A 23,905-nucleotide genomic window follows, 5' to 3' on the forward strand; every position below is an offset into this window, starting at 1 on the left:
ACCCCTTCACCATGGCAAGGGCACGCCCAGCAGACCGGAGGCCACTGCGCCCTCCTAGGGGCTGCGAGGTGCTGGAGGTGGCCAGGATGGCAGCATCCAAGCACACGCGCCTCCCTGGAGCAAGACCCTCCCAAAGCTGCGGGCCACATGATGGCATCAGGAAGAGAGCGGCAAAGCTGCCCCGCAGGCGGGAGGAAACTTGGGAAACAAATGTCAATGCAGAGTGCAGGCTATGTGGGGAGCACGTGGGCCAACCTCACTGCCCCACTCTGTCTGCAGAGCTCAGGCTGTGCAGGGAGCACCTGAGCCAATCTTACTGCCCCCACTTCTGTCTGCAGAGTGGGCGTCGTGGGCAGGCAGAGTCCTTGCTCCAGGCAATAAGCCCCATGGGGTACCCAGAGGACATGTATGGTGGGTCGCGGCTCGATGCAGAGGAGAGCTGCCGTCATGGAGATTCCAGTTCCCACTGCATCCTCTGGCACCCAAACCCACAGTCCTCCCACAAAGACTACCTGAGACGGCCTCCATCCCCATATGAAGTCAAAAACTGACCTCCCAGATTTATTTGATAAGGGCACATGAGCTGGAGAAGGTGAGGGCTGATGTTCTGCTCACACCAAACTTCACTAATGATGACCAGCAGCCAGAGGTGGGCAGCTGCTGAGCCTGCATCCCAAGGAAGCCGGTGGCCAGGGTACACAGTCTGACAGGTCCAGGTCAAGCCTCACACTCTGCCAGGCCCCTGGCAGTCAGCAGCACCACATGGAGCCCCAGCCCTGCTGTGGCTCTGCCACCTTGAGCACCTAAGATCACCTGCCTGGAGCTCATACAGCTCTGAGGCCTGCAGTCCAGCTGAACTGACATGGAAGGCTGGTCACTGTCCCCAGAGCTGAGGCCTGGGCCAAGCCAAGACCCCAACAGAATGGACAGAAAGGGCACCGTGCCAGCTGCCACCTGCGCATGTGCAGCACCAGCCAGACACACCAGCACAGACCATCCCCGTGGCCCAGCAAGGCCCAGAGGGAAACAGAGTCAGCTGACAGGTGACCCGCTGAAGCTACGGCTCCTTACCTACCAGCTCTCTATGTTTGAAAATTCTGTAATAAAAGGTAAGAGAGAGGTACTCTCTGAGGCCACACACTTGAGGCTGGGACTCGATCCCAAGCCCCGACCCCACAGGCACCAGCTCATGTTCCCAGCATGCAACGGTGCTATGGTCTGAATGTTTGACTCCTCCTAAAATTCCTATGTTGAAATCCTATCCCTACGGGGATGGTATAAAGATGCAGGGCCTTTCGGGGTGACTAGGTCAGGAGGCAGAGCACTAATGATGAGCTCAGTGCCCTTAAAAACGAGACCCCAGAGAACTAGCCCAGCTCTTCTACCACATGAGGCCACAGTGAGAAGGGGCTGTCTGTGAGCCAGGAGGCGGTCCTCACTAGAGAGCTAGGGAGGCGGCAGCTGTCTCCCCCGTCTCTAGCTCAAACTTTCCGGCTCCAAAAGTGTGAGAAACACATTCCTGCTGTTTCGCCTTTCTGGTCTGTGGTGTCCTGTTACAGCAGCCCAAAAGGACTAAAATAGGGGTTTACGATGACTGCAGTAAATTATTTTTTACCATCTTCTTTCTCTTTTTTGAGATGGAGTCTCGCTCTGTCACCCAGGCTAGAGTGCAGTGGTGCAATCTCAGCTCACTGCAACCTCTGCCTCCCAGGTTCAAGTGATTCTCCTGCCTCAGCCTTGTGAGTAGCTGGGATTACAGGCACACGCCACTGCACCCAGCTAATTTTTTGTATTTTTAGTACAGACAGGGTTTCACACTGTTGGCCAGGATGGTCTCGAACTCCTGACCTTGTGATCCGCCCACCTCAGCCTCCCAAAGTGCTGGGATACAAGCATGAGACACCGTGCCTGGCCAAATATGTTATTAATAAACAGATATTCACATAGAAAGCAACTACTAATTAGCTAGCCATAGCCTGTGAGTCTCCTTAGACTTCCTTCCAACGAATGAATTCTAAAAGTAAACTCAGGCTGGGTGTTGTGGCTCATGCCTGCAGTAATCTCAGCACTTCAGGAGGCCGAAGCAGGTAGATCACTTGAGCCCAGAAGTTCAAGACCAGCCTGGGCAACATAGTGAGATCCAACTGCTAAAATAAATAAATAATCAGCCAGGTGTGGTGGTGCAAGCCTGTAGGCCCAGCCAAGGTAGGAGGACTGCTTGAGCTTGGAAGTTTGAGGCTGCAGTGAGCCATGATCTTGCCACTGCAGTCCAGCCTGGGCAGCAACAGAGCGAGACCCTGTCTCCAAAAAAAAAAAAAGATTTGAGGCATATCACTACCTACATGTAAAGTATAAAGCAATACAGCTTCCAGAGGAAAACACAAGAGTATCTTCAGACCTTGGAGTAGATAAGAATTTCTTGAACAAGTCACAAACAGCCCTAACCATAAAAACTGATATACTGGGACTTCATTATAATTACGAAATTTCTGGCAGGGTGCAGTGGCTCACACCTGTCATCCCAGCACTTTGGGAGGCTGAGGTGGGAGGATCACTGGAGCGCAGGAGTTGAAGACCAACCTGGCCAACATGGTGAGACCCCCATCTCTATTTAAAAAAAAAAAGAATTGGCCGTGCGCACTGGCTCATGCCTGTAATCCCAACACTTTGGGAGGCCGAGGCGGGCAGATCACGAGGTCAAGAGATCGAGACCATCCTGACCAACATGGTGAAACCCCGTCTCTACTAAAAAGTAAAAATATTAGCCGGGCACGGTGGTGCGCACCCGTAATCCCAGCTACTCAGGAGGCTGAGGCAGGAGAATCGCTTGCACCCGTGAGGCAGAGGTTGCAGTGAGCCGAGATCGCGCCACTGCATTCCAGTCTGGCAAAAGAGCGAGACTCCATGTCAAAAAAAAAAAAAAAAAAAAATCAAAAAATGAGTGGATGTGGTGGCATGCACACATGATCCCAACTACTCGGGAGGCTGAAGTGAGAGGGCGGCTTTAGTCTGGGAAGTTGAGGCTGCAGGAAGCAGCGATTGCACCACTGCACTCCAGCCCGGGCCATAGAGTAGTGAGACCCAGTCTCAAAAAAAAAAATTCTGAAGTTTCTGTTCGTCAAAAGACAACATTAAGAGAGTGAGACAAGCTATAGACATGGGAGGAGGATTCGAAACATGTATATCCAACAAAGGACTCGAATCCAGAATATATAAAGAACTCTACAAATCTGTAAGAAAAAGACAACTCAGTTTTTAAAAAGCACAAAAGAGGCCAATAGGCACTTCACACAGAAAGGACATCCCAACAGCCAAGAAGCATGAGCAAAGGTTGCGGCCATAATTACTTACCAGGGAAAGCGAATTAAAGCCACAGCAAGTGTGCTACACACCTACCAGAAAGACTACAATTGGAAAGGCTGATGATGCCACATGTGAACAAGGCTGCGGAGCCACCGGGACTCTCCTACACTGCTTCCTGGTGGGAAGATGAACTGGTACAACCACTACAGAAAACCCTGTGGCCCTATCTAATGATGAGCACACCCAGACCTCAGGTCCCAAGTAAACTCCCACGTGGAGGGGGCGGCTGTGTCCACTGAGGGACCGTGTGCAAGAACACGCACAGCAGCTTCCTGTGCACAGCCAAGAATGGAGACACCCCAAACGTCCATCAACAGGAAAAGGGGATAAACTGTGGTCTATTCATACCATAAATACTACACTGCAATGAAAAAATAAACTGCTGACACGCTCCAAAAAAGTACATTCTAGAACGGCTAAAACCCACAACACTGGCGAACCAGATGCTGAGGACTGGAGCCACAGGAGCTCTCCTTCCTTGCTGTTGGGAGCACAAAATGGCTCAGGTGCTTTGGAAAAGGGTTTGGCAGTTTCTTACAAAACTAAACACACTCTCACCACACCGTCCAGCAATCACTCAGAAAAACCTGCGCATGATGTTTACAGCAGCTTCACTCATAATCGCCCAAGCCCAGATTCCCTTCAGCAAGCAGGTGAAAGGATAAATCAACTGTGGCGCACATAGGCAGTGGAACATTACTCACCACTAAAGAGAAAGAGGCCACAAGCTGTGCAAGACCTGGAGGACAGTTAAATGCCCATGGCTGAGTGACAGGCTGCACAGTGACAGGATGCACAGTGTGCGACTCCAGCTCTATGACCACACGACCGAGCGCCAGCGAAAAGATCAATGGTTGCTGGAGGCTGGAGAAGGAGGGATGAATGGGTGGAGCTCAGGGGATCTTTAGGACTCTGAAAGCACTCTGTATGAAACTGTAACAGTGGTTACCTGTCACTACGCATTCGTCTAAACCCACAGAACATGCACCACCCAGCATGAGCCTGGGTGTGTGGTGGAAGCTGTGTGATCCTAAGCCCAGGTGTGCGGATACAGGCTGCATGATCCTGAGTCTGGGTGTGAGGATACAGCCTGAATGATCCTGAGAACGCGTGTGCAGGTGGAGGCTGCGTGACCCTGAGCCCGGGTGTGCGGACACAGCCCGCGGGATCCTGAGCCCGGGTGTGCGGACACAGCCCGCGGGATCCTGAGCCCGGGTGTGCGGATACAGCCCGCGGGATCCTGAGCCCGGGTGTGCGGATACAGCCTGCGGGATCCTGATGAGTCGATGTGGGGCGGCTGACTGCAGTTCGTGCACCACGGTGGAGCACAGCGCTGATGGGGTCAGCGGAAGCTGTGTGGTGGGGGGTGCTCGGAGTCTACGGGAACTCTCTGTACCTTCTGATCCATTTTGCTGTGAACCTAAAATGCTCTAAAAATTACAAGTCTTTTTTTTTTTTAATTCCTTTCTGTATGATTCCCACCGTATGAAGCAGAAACCAAGCGAAGCCAGTGGGCAGCAGGTGCTTTCTGAGCTGCTGCAGGCCCGACTCACGTGGATTTGTCAGGCGGTTCATGGAAGGTCAGCACACTCCATGCACTTTACTACGCACGCTATACTAGGAAAAACAGACCAAGAGAACAGAAAAAGAATTTCCCTGAGAAACGCGTCCCAAACGAAAGGCTCATCAGGTCATGAAGAAAGCCCCACCTAGCGGCATTTCAGAACCGTCGCTTCAGAACATCGAAGAAATCATCCCAAAAGGCCTGAGATTTTAAAAACAGAGATCAAAACACACTGGCATTCAATGTCTCTTGCTGGTGGACCCCTGGACCCCGAGCAGATGCTCCCCACATTCCATGGAGTGCCTGTCTCAACCCCTCGACAACAAGCATCCCAGGGGGAAGGGGCAGGAGTTTCTCTCTCCCAGACCCTTTCTCTAAACACAGTCTCAGCGTGTCCCCAGCAAACCAAAGGAGGGGCCTGTGACCTCGCAGGGTGCACAGAGGCAAGCAGAGGAGACAGAGTCCTCGCAGAACATGACCATCACTGCGGGCAGGAGGGGTGGCCCGCGAGTTTGTTTCCATCTTTCCAGTTTTCTAAGGCAATCAAGACTTTACCAAAACAGTAACAGTCGGAAGCTACATTCACAGATTTCCACCAAACCCGGCAGGCTGGGTGGCAGGCAGGAGTGGAGGCGGTGGGCCAAGCTTGCAGCGGGACCAGGGCTGATGTGAAACATTCAACCAGGGCGGTATGGGGAGAACAAAGGAGAATAAACAAAATTTAAACAAACATAACCCATGATAAATCAATCAATCAAAATAAAGGGTTTTTTAAAAGTAAGATAAATACAGCCAGGTGCGGTGGCTCACACCTCTAATTCGAGCACTTTGGGAGGCCAAGGCGGGTGGATCACCTGAGGTCAGGAGTTCGAGATAAGCCTGGCCAACATGGCGAAACCACGTCTCTACTAAAAATACAAAAATTAGCCGGGTGTGATGGTGGGCACTTGTAACTCCAGCTACTCGGGAGGCTGAGGCAGGAGAGTCGCTTGAACCCAAGAGGCGGAGGTTGCAGTGAGCCCAGATCACGCCACTGCACTCCAGCCTGGGTGACAGAGTGAGACTCCGTCTCAAAAAACAAACAAACAAAGGGTAAGATAAATACGAAATACAAAATAAGAGGCAGGAAGAGCCCAAGGCATCAGAAATGTGCCAGTTACAATGGGCCAAAATCCCCTCTCGTGTCTCCAGAAGTATTTGAAAAATATGTTAGGATCTGCCCCACAGACACGCTCCCAGGACACTCAACAGCAAGGAGGTACAGCGGGCCCAGCCAGCCAAGGCAGAGGAGGGCATCACTGCCACAGCAGGGGGCCTGACTGGCAGCGGAAGGGACGACTCCGGCGAAAAGTCAGCAGGAAACAGGACAGGGGAGGGACCGACAGCCTCCCTCAGCCCCACACCCCACCCAGGCAGGAGCGGTGCCTGGCCCGGGGCAGGTGGGTGGCAGAGCTCACTGAGTGGGCAGCAGGGCATGGCCCCTGCTGCTGCAGGTACTCGGGCTGCAGCTGCAGAACCTCAGGTGGGAGCCCAGGTACAAAGGTCGGCATAGGGTCCCCCAGAACCACCCATCCCCAGTAAGACTCAAGAGGGGTGGGGGCCCCGCATCATCCCCCACACAGTGAGTGGGGTCCATGGGGCCTCCTGGGCCTGCAGGGCCACAACCTTCACTGACACTCACCCCTAATTAGGGAGCCTGTATGTTCCATTTTCATTTCTTTCTTGAACCAAAGGTATTTAAAGGGCTTTTGAAAAGGTAAGATGAGCTATTTCTCTTTCTCTGTTGTTGCTTTCCAATCTTATTGCAATGCACGCGTCTGCACCGACACACTCTTTGCAATTTATATAGGTCTGAGGCACGACCAACTCTAGTAAAGGTACCGCGAGTTTTTGGGAAAATACAGACTATATTGTCTGTGGAGAACAAAGCTCTTCACAAGGAGAAAATCTCGAAGTCAGTAGAAGAAAAAAGGAGACAGCCTAGTGGCACCACAAGCAGTGGGCAAAGCTGGGCCCCAACCCAGGCAGCCTGAAGGTCAGGAGGGCCCCTGGGCAGCGCAGCCCCAGCCACCACCTGGAGGAACTGTAAACGTGTGTGCCAGTAAGTCTTGAAACAGACAAAACAAAAAACTGACAAAACCATGGGTAGGAGAGGACGAATCCAGTCACTGTGCCAGGTCTTCACGCACACTCTCGGTGACAGACACAGAGAACCAGCCAACGGAGAGGAAGAGGGATGTGCTGCGCTGCACCCGCTTCCTGCAGGAAACGCATTCAAGCGCCCAACACACATGCACGTCCACAAAACTGGCCTTCCACCGGGCCACGGCTCGAAGCATTTCCGAAGACTGAAATCACACAGAGGGTGCTCTCTATTGCAGAAGAATCACACTGGCAGTCAGGAAGAAAGGCACTGATTATACTCCTCTACTAGTAAGTCCACGGCGGGGCAAGGAAAAAAGCACAAGGGAAGCGTAAGGATCCATCCACTCTGCTGTGAGGGATCATCGCAAGCCCAACTACCCCTGCCAGCCTAGGTATGTCGGTGCTGGCCACCCGTCGGCAGCAGCAGCCAGGAGCAGAGGCAGGTGCTCAAGAGCCTGGACTCCTGGAGATGGCCCAGGAGAAAATGGCCAGGGTGACGTGCTGTCCACAAGAGATGTTCTACCCATCCCGACCACCTTCCAACATCCAGACTAAGGCTGCAGGACATGGCTGCACTGATCACAAGGATCCCTCACGTGGTCCTCAGGTTCCTGAGAGTATACTCAATGAAACAGTGAAGCCGAAGAGATCCTAGCATAAAGTATCCCTGCCTGGACTGACCCACGGCCAACCCACACTCAATGGTGAAGACTGGATGCTTCCCCAGGATCAAGGACAAGAGGATGTCTGTTCACACCACTGCTATTCAATGTGGTAAACAAAAAAACAAAAACAAAAAACAGGCACTAGACTAGAAAGGAAAGATAACACGATCTTGTAACGAAAATCCTAAGCAATACGCTAAAAAACTCTTAAGCATAAAGAATGAGTTCAGCCAGGTTGCAAGATACAAGATCAATACATATCAACTGAGAATAAATTCAACAAAAGAAGTATAAAACTTCTACTCTGAGAACTAATAAAACTGTTGAAACAAATTAAAGAAGACCCAAATAAATGGAAAGAAATACCGTATTCAGGTATCAGAAGACTTAACACTGTTTAGGCGGCAGTGTTCCCCAAAATGATCAACATATTAACACAATCCCCGTCAAAATCCCAGCTGACCTCTTGGCAGAAACTGACAAGCTGATCCTAAAATTCATATTGCCACTCAAGGGACTTCAAACAGGCAACATAACACTTTTGAAAAAGAGCAGTTAGAGGACTCACAGTTCCTGATTTCAAAACTGACTGCAAAGCTTCAGTGTCCTGAACAGTGTGGAATGAGCACCAGGACTGTCATGCAGTCACTAAGCCAAACTGAGGATCCAGAAATAAGCTTTTAGGTTTACGGTCAATCGATTTTCAGCAAGGGCACCAAGAGGATGCCAACTGGGAAAACACAGTATTTCCAACACATGGTCCTGAGAAAACTGGGTCTGCACGTGCAAGAGTGAAGGTAGGCCCTTACTTTACATCACATGCAAACGCTGACTCAATATGGACCAAAACCTACTGGAAAGAGCTGAAGGCACAAAACTCCAAAAAATCAGAAGCACAAATCTTCACGATTTGGACTGGATTAGGCAACATTTGTTAGTTATGATACCAAAAGCACAGCCATCAAGAGACTAAATAGGTAAACTGGATACTATCAGAATTTAAAACATTCATGCTCCAAAGGATACCAGCGAAAAATAAAAAGACAGAAGAAAATGAAAGGAACACATGAAATGGCTGAAAATGTCCTATAAATCACACATCTGATAAAAGACTTGTACCTAAAACACATAAAATCACACATCCGATAAATGACTTGTACCTAAAACACATAAAATCACACATCCGATAAAAGACTTGTACCTAAAACACATACAGAACTTTTTCAACTCAATCATAAGACAAATAACCCAGCAGACATTTCTCCAGTTTGTGGTGAACTGGCACTTTGACAAAACGCAGAGAGAATGTCACTACAATATCCAACTGCTATAAATGTGTTATTTCTGCCTCCATCTCACAGAGACCAGCAAGCAATGGCTGTGGATCCTGCGGGATCCACTGGGTTCTCCCCAAGCAGCCCTGGCAGAGTCTGCAGGACACCCAGGAGGGGACTCAGGGCACGATTCCTCCTGGAAGGCAGCCTGGGCTGGGTGTGCAGGGGTGACGAGGAAGTGGCAGGCCATGAGGTCCACGGCTGAGTCAGTGCCCCCCCCCACCCTCGCACCACCATCCCCATCTCTGGGACCCGCCACACGCTCAGCAGCATCCGCGGTGGGAAATACCATTCTGCAGGGTCTGCGCTCTTGACTCCTTCCCCAGATTCACGTGGAAGCCGCCACCCAGAGTTGGGGTTTTGCCAGCACCTGGAAACACAAAAAAAGACAGATCAGCCAAAACCTGGAGATCTGCATTTACAACCCTTTCATGACAACCACAGACACAAAGTGAAAACAAAGCGGGGGTCAGCATTCACAGGGGAAGCAGCAGGTCAGCCCCCTGCACCTCCGTCACTGAGCCAGGAACCCCAGTGGGGGAAGCATCTCTCACTCTGCCCAGCCAGCAGGGTTGAGGGTGGGCCAAGTGCACTTTCTGCATTTTCTTTTTTTTTTTTTTTTGAGACAATCTCGCTCTTTCGCCCAGGCTGGAGTGCAGTGGCCCCATCTCCACTCACGGCAAGCTCCGCCTCCTGGGTTCACGCCATTCTCCTGTCTCAGCCTCCCAAGTAGCTGGGACTACAGGCACCTGCCACCACGCCCGGCTGGGATTAGAGGCACTTTCTGCATTTTCTAACCATGTCCCTAACACACTGCAAGTCCAGAGTGGACACTGTCAAACGGCTGCCGGGCGAGAACACAGATGTACCTCCAAACCTCTGCAAGTTGTGCACACACAGCATGGGCTGGCCGTCCCCCGTGCCCCAGGCCAGCCCACTCAGATATCACTCCTGCATGGTCACCACACGTGAACGCATCCACCTCCCTGCTGGACTGCAGGGGACACAAGTACCATCCCATGTGCCCCAAGGCACTGCAACCAGCCAGTCTGCAGAAGGCCCCCACACCTCAGTCCACCCACCCATAGGGAGGCTGCAGCTGAACCTGCTGGGCACTCTACTCTGGAGCTCTGCCAACTGACAGCATGCCTATGACATCCACCACATTCTGCCCTGCAGGGCTTCGGGGTTAAGACCTGGCCCTGGTACCTCTGGAAACATCAGGTGGACATTTAGATTGTTCACCAGGTTCACCAGCCCGATCGCTGCAGCCTGATCTCCCAATGAGCACGGTGGACATGTGGATTGCTCACCAGGTTCACCAACCCAAACGCTGCAGCCTGATCTTCCAACGAGAACAGTGAGGGGAGGCCCCAGGCATGCCCAAAGATGCGGAGAGCTGGAAAGTGCCCCCCGCCCCGCAGCGTCGGCCCTCAATGGCCGGCACAGGGGCCAGTGGCATTTGTGACAAAGCACAGACACAGGACTGGAGGCTGCTGCAATCAGGGGACGCGCAGACAACCTTGGCCACTTGGGGGAAGGCAAGTGTGCAGGGCCTGTCGGAGGACACTGGAAGGATGGGATGCAGAAGCAGAAAGCCAATCGCTGGAGCCTGGGGCCAGGCCCTCCAGGGAAAGCATGAGGCAGGGACCTCAGGGTCATCCAGGGGCAGCCACCAGCACAGACAAGGCAGAACAGGCACGGCCTCTGGCTTCACTGTGAATGTAACTGAATCCCAAACAAATACTAACAACACTCTTTAAAGACTCCAGTAAAATGATTCTAAAGTTCAGCTGGAAGCAAAAAGGAACTAGAGCAGCCAAGAAAGTTTTGAAGAGAGCAAGGGGCAGCTACTGGGCCCGTCCGGGAACTCAGAGCTGAACGGGGTCAGGTGGCACTCAGCTTTTCCCAGCGGCAGCAGAGGCAAAGCCCGGGCCTCCTTCAGGCTGAGGCCCAGAGCCGGCCTCCTGGTGGGTAACGTGGCCACAGGGACGGCCGGCAGCAGCAGCAGGGCACCGGCACTGAGCACAGGCCTCTCCAACAAAGGTGGTGCCGGGACGGGGGCAGTGCCTGGAGACTACCTGGGTTGTCACAACTGGGATCTATGTACTAGTTTTCTGTGGCTGCCATAAAAATTGCCACAAACCTAGTGGCCTTCAAGAAGCTGGAGCAGGTCCGGGTGCGGTGGCTCACGCCTGTAGTAATCCCAGCACTTTGGGAGGCCGAGGTGGGCGGATCACGAGGACGGGAGATAACGAGACCATCCTGGCTAACACGGTGAAACTGTGTCTCCACTAAAAATACAAAATTAGCCAGGCACGGTGGCGGGTGCCTGTGATCCCAGCTACTCAGGAGGCTGAGGCAGGAGAATCGCTTGAACCCAGGAGGCGGAGGTTGCAGTGAGCCGAGATCGTGCCACTGCACTCCAGCCTGGGTGACAGAGCAAGACTCCATCTCAAAAAAATAAAAATAAAAATAAAATAAAATAAAAAAGAAGCCAGAGCGATGGCCAGGCATGGTGGCTCACACCTGTGGTCCCAACACTTTGGGAGGCCAGAGCAGGAAGATTGCTCAACCCAGGAGTTCAATACCAGCCTGGGCAATACGGGGAGATCCATTTCTTTCTTTCTTTTTTTTTTTATTGAGACGGAGTTTCGCTCTGTCACCCAGGCTGGAGTGCAGTGGCGCGATCTCGGCTCACTGCAAGCTCTGCTTCTTGGGTTCACGCCATTCTCCTGCCTCAGCCTCCCGAGTAGCTGGGACTACAGGCACCCGCAACCACGCCCGGCTAATTTTTTGTGTTTTTAGTAGAAACGGGGTTTCACTGTGTTAGCCAGGATGGGGGGAGACCCATTTCTACAAAAAAAAAACTGAAAAAAATTAGCTGGGTGTGGTGGCACCTGCTTGTGGTCCTACTACTTAGGAGGCTGAGGTTGGAGGATCACTAGAGCCCAGGAGGTCAAGGCTGCAATGAGCTGAGATCGTGCCACTGCACTCCAGCCTGGGTGACAGAGCAAGACCCTGTCTCAAAAACAAAAGAAGCTAGAACAGGCCAGGCGTGGTGGCTCATATCTGCAATCCCAGCACTTTGAGAGGCTGAGGCAGGAAGACTGATTGAGCCCAGGAGTTCAAGACCAGCCTGGACAACATAGCAAGATCCAATCTCTACAAAAAAAAAAAATTAGCAGGGTGTGGTGGGGCATGCCTGTGGTCCCAGCTACTTAGGTGGCTGAGGCAGGCAGATCGTTTGAGTCCAGAAGGTGGAGTCTGCAGTGAGCTGTGATGTACCACTGCACTCCAGCCTGAGCAACACAGTGAGAACCTGTCTCAAAAAATAATAAAATAAAGAGAAGCTGGAGCAGGTCACAGTGGTCTCCTTGTGGGGGCGAGAGAAGACCTGGCAGGGCCACAGTGAGGTGCCTGCTGATGTGACAATCCAGAAGAGAGGCCAGGGAGACACACAGGACTCAGGAGAGACCCGTCCTGGAATAAGGGGGCTTTGAGCAGCACTGATGAGCCAACTCTAAATTCTGCAGAAATCTGGCCCAGGCCCCCCCAGGCTGAGCTCAAGGTGCCTACAACTCCGACCCTCCCTCAGAGTTCTTTGTTTCACAAGCACTGTGTATTCTTTTTTTTTTTTTTGGAGACCGAGTCTCGCTCTATCACCCAGGCTGGAGTGTAGTGGTGCGATCTCAGCTCACTGCAACCTCCGCCTCCTGGGTTCAAGTGATTCTCCTGCTTCAGCCTCCCGAGTAGCTGGAACTACAGGTGCATGCCACCACGCCCAGCTGATTTTTGTATTTTTACTAGAGACGAGGTTTCACCACGTTGGCCAGGCTGGCCTTGAATTCCCGACCTCAAGTGATCCACCCACCTTGGCCTCCCAAAGTGCTGGGATTACAGGCATAAGCCACCGCGCTCGGCCTGTTTTTTCTAAGCTTTCGAATTAAGATCACCAGTCTGTGTGGCCCCTAGCATGCTGGTCTCCAGCACACGCTCCCTCACCAACTTTTACTTTAGAAAAAGAAAAATCTCACTATATTCTAATTAGTGTATATAATGCTTTTAATAAATAATTCATATAATACCACATTAGAAAAAGGACAATGATCAAAGTATAAAAAGCCAGCTGGGTGCGGTGGCTCATGCCTATAACCCCAGCACTTTGGGAGGCCGAGGCGTTTGGATCACCTGAGGTCGGGAGTTCGAGACCAGCCTAACCAACAAGGAGAAACCCCGTGTCTACTAAAAATACAAAATTAGCCAGGCGTGGTGGCACATGCCTGTAATCCCAGCTACTCAGGAGGCTGAAGCAGGAGAATCACTTGAACCTGGGAGGCAGAGGTTGCGGTGAGCCGAGATCGCGCCATTGCACCCCAGCCTGGGCAACAAGAGTGAAACTCCATCTCAAAAACAAACAAATAAATAAAAAGCCCCTGAAGCCCCACCTTCCAAGAATAGGGGACGCCGTACAGCCTCTGTTATAGCCACGTTTCCCTACCTAGGTACAGTGGGCGGCAGGCGTGCTTCTAACAGAACAGGGCCACACAGTGAGATGCCACGTTAAATTACAGTGATGATTTTGATTCTGGTTGTGTTTCACACAATCTCTTCACTCCTTGACCCACACCCATCAGCTTGCACCACAGCACACTGCAAAGCTGCGTGCGTCAGCAGCTCCACCACCTGCCACCTCTGCCCTCCCTCCTCCATCACTCTCTCTTGCACCCTCCAGCCTCCCGTACCTTCCTCACACCCCAGGACCTCTGTTTCCTGTCCCTGTGTTGTTCTCCCTGTCCCCCAACACCACAGTCACCCTCCCTGGGGCCACGCTGCTGCACCTGCTCTGGAAGCGCCTCCTGGCTTCTGCTTCCCTCACGCCCTGGTGCGTGCACACTTGCAGGCACACACACAGGACACGTGTGGACAGTGTGAAACCTCAGAACACTAACCCACGGGGAGGATGAAAGAGGAAAGTGCTACCTCTGGCTGAAACTGCCACGATGCCCTTTACTTCTAAAAACGTGGTATTTTCCATAGCGCGTTTCTATAACAAAAAATATGTGCTAGTTCCCGTTAGCTGGAACTGACGTGTGGAAGGGGCCAGGTCTTGTGGGGCCTGGCTGAGACTGCCCCCCTGTGGACAGCAAGGGAGGACCTGCGGTTCTACCAGAGCCAGAGGAGGGCCAGAGGCTGCAGGGAGCACCTCTGAGCTCCAGCAAAGCCAGCAACACCCCATACCGTGGAACAGACAGAAAGGTGGGCCAGCGGCCCTCCATGTCCTGAAAGACCCAGCACAGCACTCACTGTCCATTTCACTCCAGGATTCTTCCAACATGAGGAAGCAATAACCTTTAATATTCATGTGCTCATTTAACTTAACTGGGGGCGGGCTCAGTGGTTCACGACAGTAATCTCAGCACTTTGGGAGGCCGATGTGGGCGGGTCACCTGAGGTCAGAAGTTCAAGACCAGCCTGGCCAACAGGGCGAAACTCCGTCTCTACTAAAAAATACAAAAAAAAAGAATTAGCCAGGCGTGCTGGTGTGCTCCTGTAGTCCCAGCTACTCGGGAGGCTGAGGCAGGAGAACTGCTTGAACCCAGGAGATGGAGGTTGCAGTGAGCCAAGACTCCATCAAAAAAAAAAATTTTTTTTTAACTGGAGGCTTTCTGTTGCTGCTGTGAAACTTCCTTTTTTTAAGAGACAGGGTCTGGCCGGGTGTGGTGGCTCACGCCTGTAATCCCAGCACTTTCGGAGGCCAAGGCGGGTGGATCACCTGGGTCAGGAGTTTGAGACCAGCCTGGCCAACATGGCGAAACCCCGTCTCTACTAAAAACAGAAAAATTAGCCGGGCGTGGTGGTGTATGCCTGTAATCCCAGCTACTTGGGAGGCCGAGGCAGGAAAATCGCTTGAACCCGGGAGGCGGAGGCTGCAGTGAGCTGAGATTGCGCCACTGCACTCCAGACTGGGCAACAAGAGAGACACTCCATCTCAAAAAAAAGAAACAAAAAAGAGATAGGTCTCACTCTGTCACCCAGGCTAAAGTGCAGGGGCACCATCATGGCTCACTGCAGCCTCAATCTCTCGGGCTCAAGGAGTCCTCCCACCTCAGACTCCCAAATAGGTGGGACCACAGGCATGCGCCACCATGCCTAGGTAATGTTTTCTTATTTTTTGTTTTCTTTGTTTGTTCTTTTGGAGACAAGACAGAGTTTCGCTCCTGTCGCCCAGGCTGGAGTGCAGTGGCATGATCTTGGCTCACTGCAACCTCCACCTCCCGGGTTCAAGTGATTCTCATGCCTCAGTCTCCCAAGTAGCTGGGATTACAGGTGCCCACCACCATGCCCAGCTAATTTTTGTATTTCAGAGTTTTTTCTTGTTTTGTTTTTTTTAGTTTTCGTAGAGACAGTTTCACTATGTTGCCCACGCTGGTCTCAAACTCTTGACCTGAAGTGATCCTCCCACCTTGGTTTCCCAAAATCCTGGGATTACAAGCATGGGCTACCACACCTGGCTGGAAACTTCTTTTAAGGGGAGACACCTGTAGGAGGCCTGGCTGGCTGGGCAGTAATGGATGGAGAGGAATTCAGGGGTCCCACAGGTAAGTGGCCAAAGGAGGCTGGACCAGACTGTAGTGCATCCCTGAGTGCTGAGGACGGGGAACCGGGGACCCGGGAACACAGGGCATGTGCCTACTGGTGGGGCTGGATGCAGTAGCATCAGATATCTGGGAGGAGCACTGACAAACAGGACCAAGCACGGCAGCCCACACCCCTTCCCAGGCCCACACCCCTTCCCAGACACAGACCCTTCCCATGCACACACCCCTTCCCACGCGCAGACCCCTCTCAGGCCCACACCCCTTCCCATGCGCAGACCCCTTCTCAGGCACACAACCCTTCCCACGCGCAGACCCCTCTCAGGCCCACACCCCTTCCCAGGCGCAGACCCCTTCTCAGGCACACAACCCTTCCCAGACGCAGACCCTTCCCATGCGCACACCCCTTCCCACGCGCAGACCCTTCTGAGGCGCAGACCCTTCCCAGGCGCACACCCCTTCTCAGGCACACAACCCTTCCCACACGCAGACCCCTCTCGGGCCCACACCCCTTCCCAGGTGCAGACTCTTCCCAGGAGCAACCCTTTCCCAGGCCCACACCCCTTCCCAGACGCAGACCCCTTCTCAGGCACACAACCCTTCCCAGACGCAGACCCTTCCCATGCGCACACCCCTTCCCACGCGCAGACCCTCCTGAGGCGCAGACCCTTCCCAGGTGCACACCCCTTCTCAAGCACACAACCCTTCCCACATGCAGACTCCTCTCAGGCCCACACCCCTTCCCAGGTGCAGACTCTTCCCAGGAGCAACCCTTTCCCAGGCCCACACCCCTTCCCCAGGCCCACACCCCCTCCCCAGGCCCAGAACCCTTCCCAAGCCCAGACCCCTTCCCCAGGCCACTGCTGAGGAGAGCTGGTTTTGTAGTGATTACAGTTTGGTTACGGAAAACAGGACGTGTGTCACGCTGCAGGCTAACCAGCGGCTTCCTCTCTCACCCAGATGCCAACGGGACAGAATTCACCCGTTTCCTGAGAGTAGGTACCTTCAGCCACAACTTAGGGTTCTGGGGGTCATGGAGCAGAGGCAGAAGCCCGGAGCCTTCCACCCTCAGGACCAGAGCACCGCCAGGAGGCCAGGCCCACGCTCAGAACCCCAGGCTGCAGGGAGAGGCTGGCTGGTCACATCCTTCTCTGAGGCAGTGGGAGCTTCCCAGCAGGCGAAGGCAACTCCGCCTCCTGTGTCCCTCTCCAGGGCCAGCGCCAGGTGACATGCAGCCATGTCACAAGGTAGGTCCGGCTGCATCGTGACCCCAAACGGAAAACAGCAGCACTCACAGACACCCCAGCTTCAAAGTTCTAACTGTGAAGCCAATGAAAGTTGTGATTATGGGAAACGCTCCCCACCCCACAAGTTCTGGTGACACTGAGGTGTGCTGCTCCTTGCGCAGGACGGAGGAGGGACCCCCTGCAAGCAGGAGCCCGGGATGCCTGGTGTGTGGGCGCCATCACCATCAGCTGCTGGCAGAGGGAAGCCTCAGGGCACACGCAGCGCAGGACACTGATGTGGGCTCACAGGGAAGCCCCGCCTTGCCTCAGTGGAGCAGACGGCCTCCTCAGGGCACTGCCAAGGCCCCAGGCCAACAGCCCCCAACTCCACCGTCCACCTGGCCCCTCCAGCCATGCTGAGCCTCAGTCCTCAGACACCCACCCTTCTCTCTGCACAGTCTCTCCTCGGGTAGCCCCGGGACGCTGGAACACCAGTGTGGTTTCCCCTGCGGGGCCTGGCTTCCAAGGTCAGGACCCTCCTGGGACTCTCCTGAGGCCTCTGGTCACCTGCCCTGATGCCTTAGTTAAATATTCCAGAGTAAACTGCGAGGCTGTGTCAGGCTTAGTTCTCAATTAATAGGTAAGACACCTAGGAAAGACAGTGGCCTTGGGACTAGAAAACGACAGCTCAAAGAACAAACTCAGCTTTCAAGATAAGGCTGGAGGAAGGGGCGGCTGGGGCCTACTTGTGTGCCAGGGAAACTGAGAAGTCACCAAGGTTTCCAGCCCCCTGTGATCACCACTGTGACAAGGGAGGGAGGATGCCAAGTGGGCACCTAGACAGCCTGCCTGGGAGACAGAGGGGCTGCCCAGAGCAACAGCTCCCCTCTCTCCTCCCCATTCTCTGCCCAGGCACCGCCTGCGCCGGTCCCCAGGGGCTAAGAACCCGCCGCCTCACAGCACTTCCCCCAGGACCACCACAGTTGGTTGCTGTGCCTGCCCCTCCCTCGAGAGAGTGTGCCTGGGCTCAGAGGCATCTTGGGGCCACCTGACAGCACTGGCTCTGAGCTTGTTCTGACAGCACCCGGGTGACAGACTTCCAGCTCTGCACTGCTCCACACCACCGTCCTCCCCCAGCAGGGCACAGTGAGGGCAGCGCACTGTCACCAGGCCCGGATGCACTTAGCACTGTGCCTGCCCGGGAAACCCTGCGTCTGCTGCCATGACAACTTGCTTTTATTACTGTTGTTATCATCCCAACAGACATCAAAGTCTTGGCAACTGTGACACAGCTGCACACTCTGTGCCCAGCAGTCCCAGGAAGACACCCAGGGAGTATGAGCATGGAAGACGATGGGGAGGGAAGAGCAGGAGAGAAAACTCAATGAAGCCCAAGCCAGTTCTTAGAAAAGATCAAAAAAAGGATCAACTTCTAGCAAGAGCGACAAAGGGAAAAAAAGACACAAAACACCAACATCTGAAAGGAAAAAGGAGGCCACTGTGGACCCCACAGATATCAAAAGGATAAGGGAATGCTTCGAACAATTCTCTGGGCAAATTCAACAACTAGGTCAAGTGGACCAATTCCTCAACACAAGTGGCTAACTCACCCCAGGTGAAACACAGCATGTAAAATATAACTAGAACCTCAGTGATGAAAGAAGCCAAAACCACAGTGCAGAATCTTCTGAGAAAGAAACCTTTGGGACCAGATGGCTATGCTGGTGAATTCTACCAAACATTTCAGAAAGAAAGAACACCAACTCTACATAATGTCTTCCAGAAAATAGAAGAGGAAACGTTTCCCAACCCATTCCATGAGGAGCAGAACCCTGATATCCAAGACAAGGACATTACAGGAAAAACTACAGGCCAATATCCCACGCAGGCATCAGCAGGAACCCTCAACAGAACATGCGGCGCCGAGCAAAGCAGCTCACGCCGCTAATCCCAGCACTTTGGCAGCCAAGGTGGGAGGATGCCTTGAGGCCAGAAGTTCGAGACCAGCCTGAGCAGCAAAGCAAGACCACATCTCTACAAAAAAAAAAAAAAAAATTGGCGTTGGCTCACACCTGTCATCCTAGAACTTTGAGAGGCCAAGGCGGGAGAATTACTTGAGTCCAGGAGTTCCAGACCAGCCTGGTCAACATGGCAAAACCCCATCTCTACAAGAAAAATACAAAAATTAGCTGGGTATAGTAGGGCGCACCTGCAGTCCCAGCAACTCAGGAGGCTGAGCTGGGAAGGTCACTGGAGCCCAGGGGGTTAGGACTGCAGTAAGCCATGACCACTGCACTCCAGCCAGGGTGACTGAGCAAGACCCCAGACCCTGTCTCCCCCACCAAAAAAAAATTTTTTAATTAGCTGGGCATGGTAGTGCATGCCCATAGTCCTAGCTACTCTGGAGTAGGTGGAAGGATCTCTTGAACCCAGAAGTTCCAGGCTGCAGTGACCTGTGATCACACCACTACACTCCAGTCTGAGCAACAGTGAGACTTTGTCCCAGAGGAAAAAAAAAAGGCCAGGTGCGGTGGCTCACGCCTGTAATCTCAACACTTTCAGGGGCCAAGGCATGTGGATCACTTGAGATTAGAAGTTCGAGACCAGCCTCGCCAACATGGTGAAACCCCATCTCTACTACAAATACAAAAACCAGCCGGGTATGGTGGCGGGCTCCTATGTAATCCCAAGCTACTCAGGAGGCTGAGGTAGGAGAATCGCTTGAATCCGGGAGGGGGAGGTTGCAGTGAGCCCAGATTGCACCACTGCACTCCAGCCTGGGCAACAGAGCGACACTCCATCTCAAAAAAAAAAAAAAAAACTCAAGGAGTGTATTAAAAACTCTTAGGGGCCAGGTGTGGTGGCTCACACCTGTAATCCCAGCACGTTGGGAGGCCAAGGCAGGTGGACTGCCTGGCCAACATGGCAAAACCCCATCTCTACTAAAAATACAAAAACTGCGGCCAGGTGTGACGGCTCACACCTGTAATCCCAGGACTTTGGGAGGCCGAGGTGGGCGGATCACGAGGTCAGGAGATTGAGACCATCCTGGCTAACACAGTGTAACCCCACCTCTACTAAAAATACAAAAAATTAGCCGGGCGTGGTGCTGGGCTCCTGTAATCCCAGCTACTTGGGAGGCTGAGGCAGGAGAATTGGCGTGAACCTGGGAGGTGGAGCTTGCAGTGAGCCGAGATTGTGCCACTGGACTCCAGCCTGCGTGACAGAGCAAGACACCGTATCAAAGGAAAGAAAAAAAACTTAGCTGGGTGCGGTGACGGGTGCCTGTAATCCCAGCTACTTGGGAGGCTGAGGCAGGAGAATCGCTTAAACCTGGGAGGTGGAGGTTGCAGTGAGCCGAGATGGCACCACTGCACTCCAGCCTGGGCAACAAGAGCAAGACACTGTCTCAAAACAAAAACAAAAACAAAAAAAAACTCCTGGAATTAACAAGTAAGTTTAGCAAAGCCATAGGAAACAGGACAACACACAGAAATCAACCATATTTATATAAACAAGCAATGAAGAGTTGAAAACTAAATTAAAAAAAAATTCCACTTATAATAACTCCTAATAGAGTTTAGGTACACATCTAAAAAATGTCCAGAGAGGGCCAGGCATGGCAGCTCATGCCTGTAATCCCAGCACTTTGAGAGGCTGAAGTGGGGGGATCACTTGAGGTCAGGAGTTCGAGACCAGCCTGGCTAACATGGTGAAACCCTGTCTCTACTAAAAATACAAAAATTAGCCAGGTGTGGTGGTGGGTGCCTGTAATCCCAGCTACTTGGGAGGCTGAGGCACGAGAATCGCTTGAATCCAAGAGGCAGAGGTTGCAGTGAGCCAAGGTTACACCACTGCACTCCAGCCTGAGTGACAGAGCGAGACTCCATCTCAAAAAAAAAGTCCAGAAGCTGTATGCTGGAAACTACCCAACACTGACAGACTATATCAAAGAAAATCTAAATGAATGCAAACATACACTGTGTTCATGCACTACAAGATTCAACATAGAAAAAACGTCAGCTGGGCGCGGTGGCTCCGACCTGTAATCCCAGTACTTTGGGAGGCCAAAGCGGGCGGATCACGAGGTCAGGAGTTTGAGACCAGCCTGGCCAATATGGTGAAACCCCGTCTCTACTAAAAAATATACAAAAATTAGCTGGGCGTGGTGGCACGCGCCTGCAGCCCCAGCTACTCAGAAGGCTGAGGCAGCAGAATCGCTTGAATTCGGGAGGCAGAGGGTGCAGTGAGCTGAGATCATGCCACTGCACTCCAGCCTGGGTGACAGAGTGAGACGCTGTCTCAAAAAAAGAGAAAGAAAGAAAAAATGTCAGCTCTGCCTAAATTTATCAAGAGGTTTAATGCAATTCCAATGAAAACCCCACCAGCACTTCTGTACAGGTTGAACATCCCAAATCCAAAAATCTGAGATTATAAATGCTCCAAAACGGCCAGGCGCAGTGGCTCACGCCTGTAATCCCAACACCTTGGGAGGCCGAGGCGGGTGGATCATGAGGTCAGGAGATCGAAACCATCCCGGCTAACATGGTGAAACCCTGTCTCTACTAAAAATACAAAAAAATTAGCTAGGTGTGGTGGCGGGCGCCTGTAGTCCCAGCTACTCAGGAGGTTGAGGCAGGAGAATGGCATAAACCCAGGAGGCGGAGCTTGCAGTGAGCTGAGATAGTGCCACTGCACTCCAGCCTGGGCAGCAAAGCGAGACTCCGTCTCAAGAAAAAAATAAAATAAAATAAAAAATAAATGCTCCAAAACATGAAACTTCTTGAGTATCAACACGATGCTCAAAGGAAATGCTCACTGGAGCATCTCAGATTTCAGATTTTTGGATTAGGGATGCTTAACCAGTAATTATAATGCAGATATTCCAAAATCAGAAGACTCCGGTATCCAAAACACTTCTGGTCCCAAGCATTTCAGGTAAGAATATGTGACCTGCAGAGATGCACAAACTTACTCTAAAATTAAAAAGGGAAAGGGAAATTAATAGCTACAACAACTTTGAAAAGGAAGAACAAAGGTTGAGGGACTCACAATATCTGATTTCAGGACAATATAACAGGTATAGTAAAAAAGCGTGCGATGTTGACAAAGGAAACGGCACCTGATCAACAGGGCAGGACACAAGGCCCAGAGGCAGACCTGCACGGACGGGGCCCAGTGAGCACAGCCGAGGGAGCAAAGGCCTTTAGTCTTTCAACAAACGGTGTTGAAACAAGGGGAGCTCCACATAAACAATGAGCCTCAGCCTACAAAGCACACCTTATACAAAACGTAGATGGGCCGCAGATTTAGACTGGGCGCAGTGGCTCACGCCTGTAATCCCAGCACTTTGGGAGGCTGAGGCAGGCGGATCACTTGAGGTCAGGCATTCAAGACCAGCCTGACGAACATGGTGAAATGCTGTCTCTACTAAAAATACAAAAATTAGCCAAGTGAGGTGGCGCACGCCTGTAATCCCAGGTACTTGGGAGGCTGAGGCACGAGAATCACTTGAACCTGCGAGGCAGAGGTTGCAGTGAAACGAGATTGTGCCACTGCACTCCAGCCTGGACCACAGAACAAGATTCTGTCTCAAAAAAAAAAAAAAGTTAAAACTTCTGCTTTGAGGCTGGGTGCGATGGCTCACGCCTGTAATCCCAGCACTTTGGGAGGCCGAGGTAGGCGGATCGCGAGGTCAGGAGATTGAGACCATCCCGGCTATCACAGTGAAACCCCGTCTCCACTAAAAAATACAAAAAAAATTAGCCGGGCATGGTAGCGGGCTCCTGTAGTCCCAGCTACTCGGGAGGCTGAGGCAGGAGAATGGCGTGAACCTGGGAGGCAGAGCTTGCAGTGGGCCGAGATCGAGCCACTGCACTCCAGCCTGGGCGACAGAGCAAGACTCCATCTCAAAAAAAAAAAAAAAAAAACTTCTGCTTTGAAAATCACATATACAACAAAGGGCTTGTAACTACAATCCACAAAGAACTCTCAAAACTCAACAATAAGAAAACAACCCAAATAAAAAATGAGAGTCAGGGTGTGGTGGCTCACGCTGTAATCCCAGCAATTTGGGAGGCCAAGGCTGGAGTATCACTTGAGCCCAGGAGTTTGAGACCAGCCTGGGCAACATAGAGACCTTGTCTCTACTAAAAACAAAATAAAATAAATGATCACAGCGTGGTGGCATGCACCTGTAGTCTCAGCTACTCAGGAGGTTGAGGCAGGAGAATTGCCTGAGCCTAGGAGTTCAAGGCTGCAGTGAGCCATGACTGGGCCATTGCACACCAGCCTGGGCCACAGAGTGAGATCCTGTCTCAAGATAAATAAAAAATAAGACTTGAGCACACATTTCAACAAAGAGGATTCGGGCGTGGCAAACAAGCACCCTAACAAGGTGGAACATCACTAGCCGGTAGAGAAATACAGAATACCACTATGATGAGATGCCACACACCTGTTACAACAACCAAAATAAAAACATCGACAACACCAAGTGCTGGTGAAGATGTGGGGCAACTGGTGAGAATGCATAATGGCACAGCCACATCACAAAACAGTTCATGACGGTTTCCCATAGAGTTAAACATATAGCTAAGTTCCCCAGAGAAATGAAAACGTATGTTCACACAGAGAGCTGCAAATGAATCCTTTTAGCAGCTCTATTCACAACCACCTGAAACTGGCCACAGTCCAGCTCCTTCCACAGGCTGGGGTCCATCCCCAGCCCGCAATACTGCCCATCACTGAAACGTCCCCTCCGAGGCCTGCAGCAGCCCGAGTGGCCCTAGGGCATCCGCCCGGGAACCGCCAAGGCCAAGGGCAGCAGCAATCGGATTCTAAGTACCAGACATTGCTGAAAACAAAACTGCAGGCACAGACAGTGACAGTGAGGGGCACCTTGAGGGGCCTTCTGGGCTCCCCAGGCTCTCTTCAACCCTCCCTGTGCTGGCTGCCCTGGCCCACGCGTGTGTAGAGGGAGTCCACGCGCGCCACGGGGGTCCACAGG

The 23,905-nt window shown here is 52.3% G+C and overlaps 1 protein-coding gene across 3 annotated transcripts in view; it reads right to left on the bottom strand.

The window, feature by feature from the left end:
• BRF1 (BRF1 RNA polymerase III transcription initiation factor subunit) overlaps window positions 1-23,905 on the bottom strand; it is a 77,869-nt gene that overhangs the window by 53,057 nt on the left and 907 nt on the right. For 2 of the 3 annotated variants that reach the window (XM_054449188.2, XM_054449187.2), the window contains exon 2: window positions 9,361-9,441. In XM_054449188.2, coding sequence (XP_054305163.1) covers window positions 9,361-9,441 — 81 coding nt within the window. Of the gene's footprint in view, window positions 1-9,360; window positions 9,442-14,521; window positions 14,541-23,905 lie in introns of those variants that run through there. The other variant, XM_063652108.1, reaches the window with a different exon arrangement.

The sequence above is a fragment of the Pongo pygmaeus genome, chromosome 15 (assembly GCF_028885625.2).
Source record: "Pongo pygmaeus isolate AG05252 chromosome 15, NHGRI_mPonPyg2-v2.0_pri, whole genome shotgun sequence".
Taxonomy (NCBI): Eukaryota; Metazoa; Chordata; class Mammalia; order Primates; family Hominidae; genus Pongo; species Pongo pygmaeus.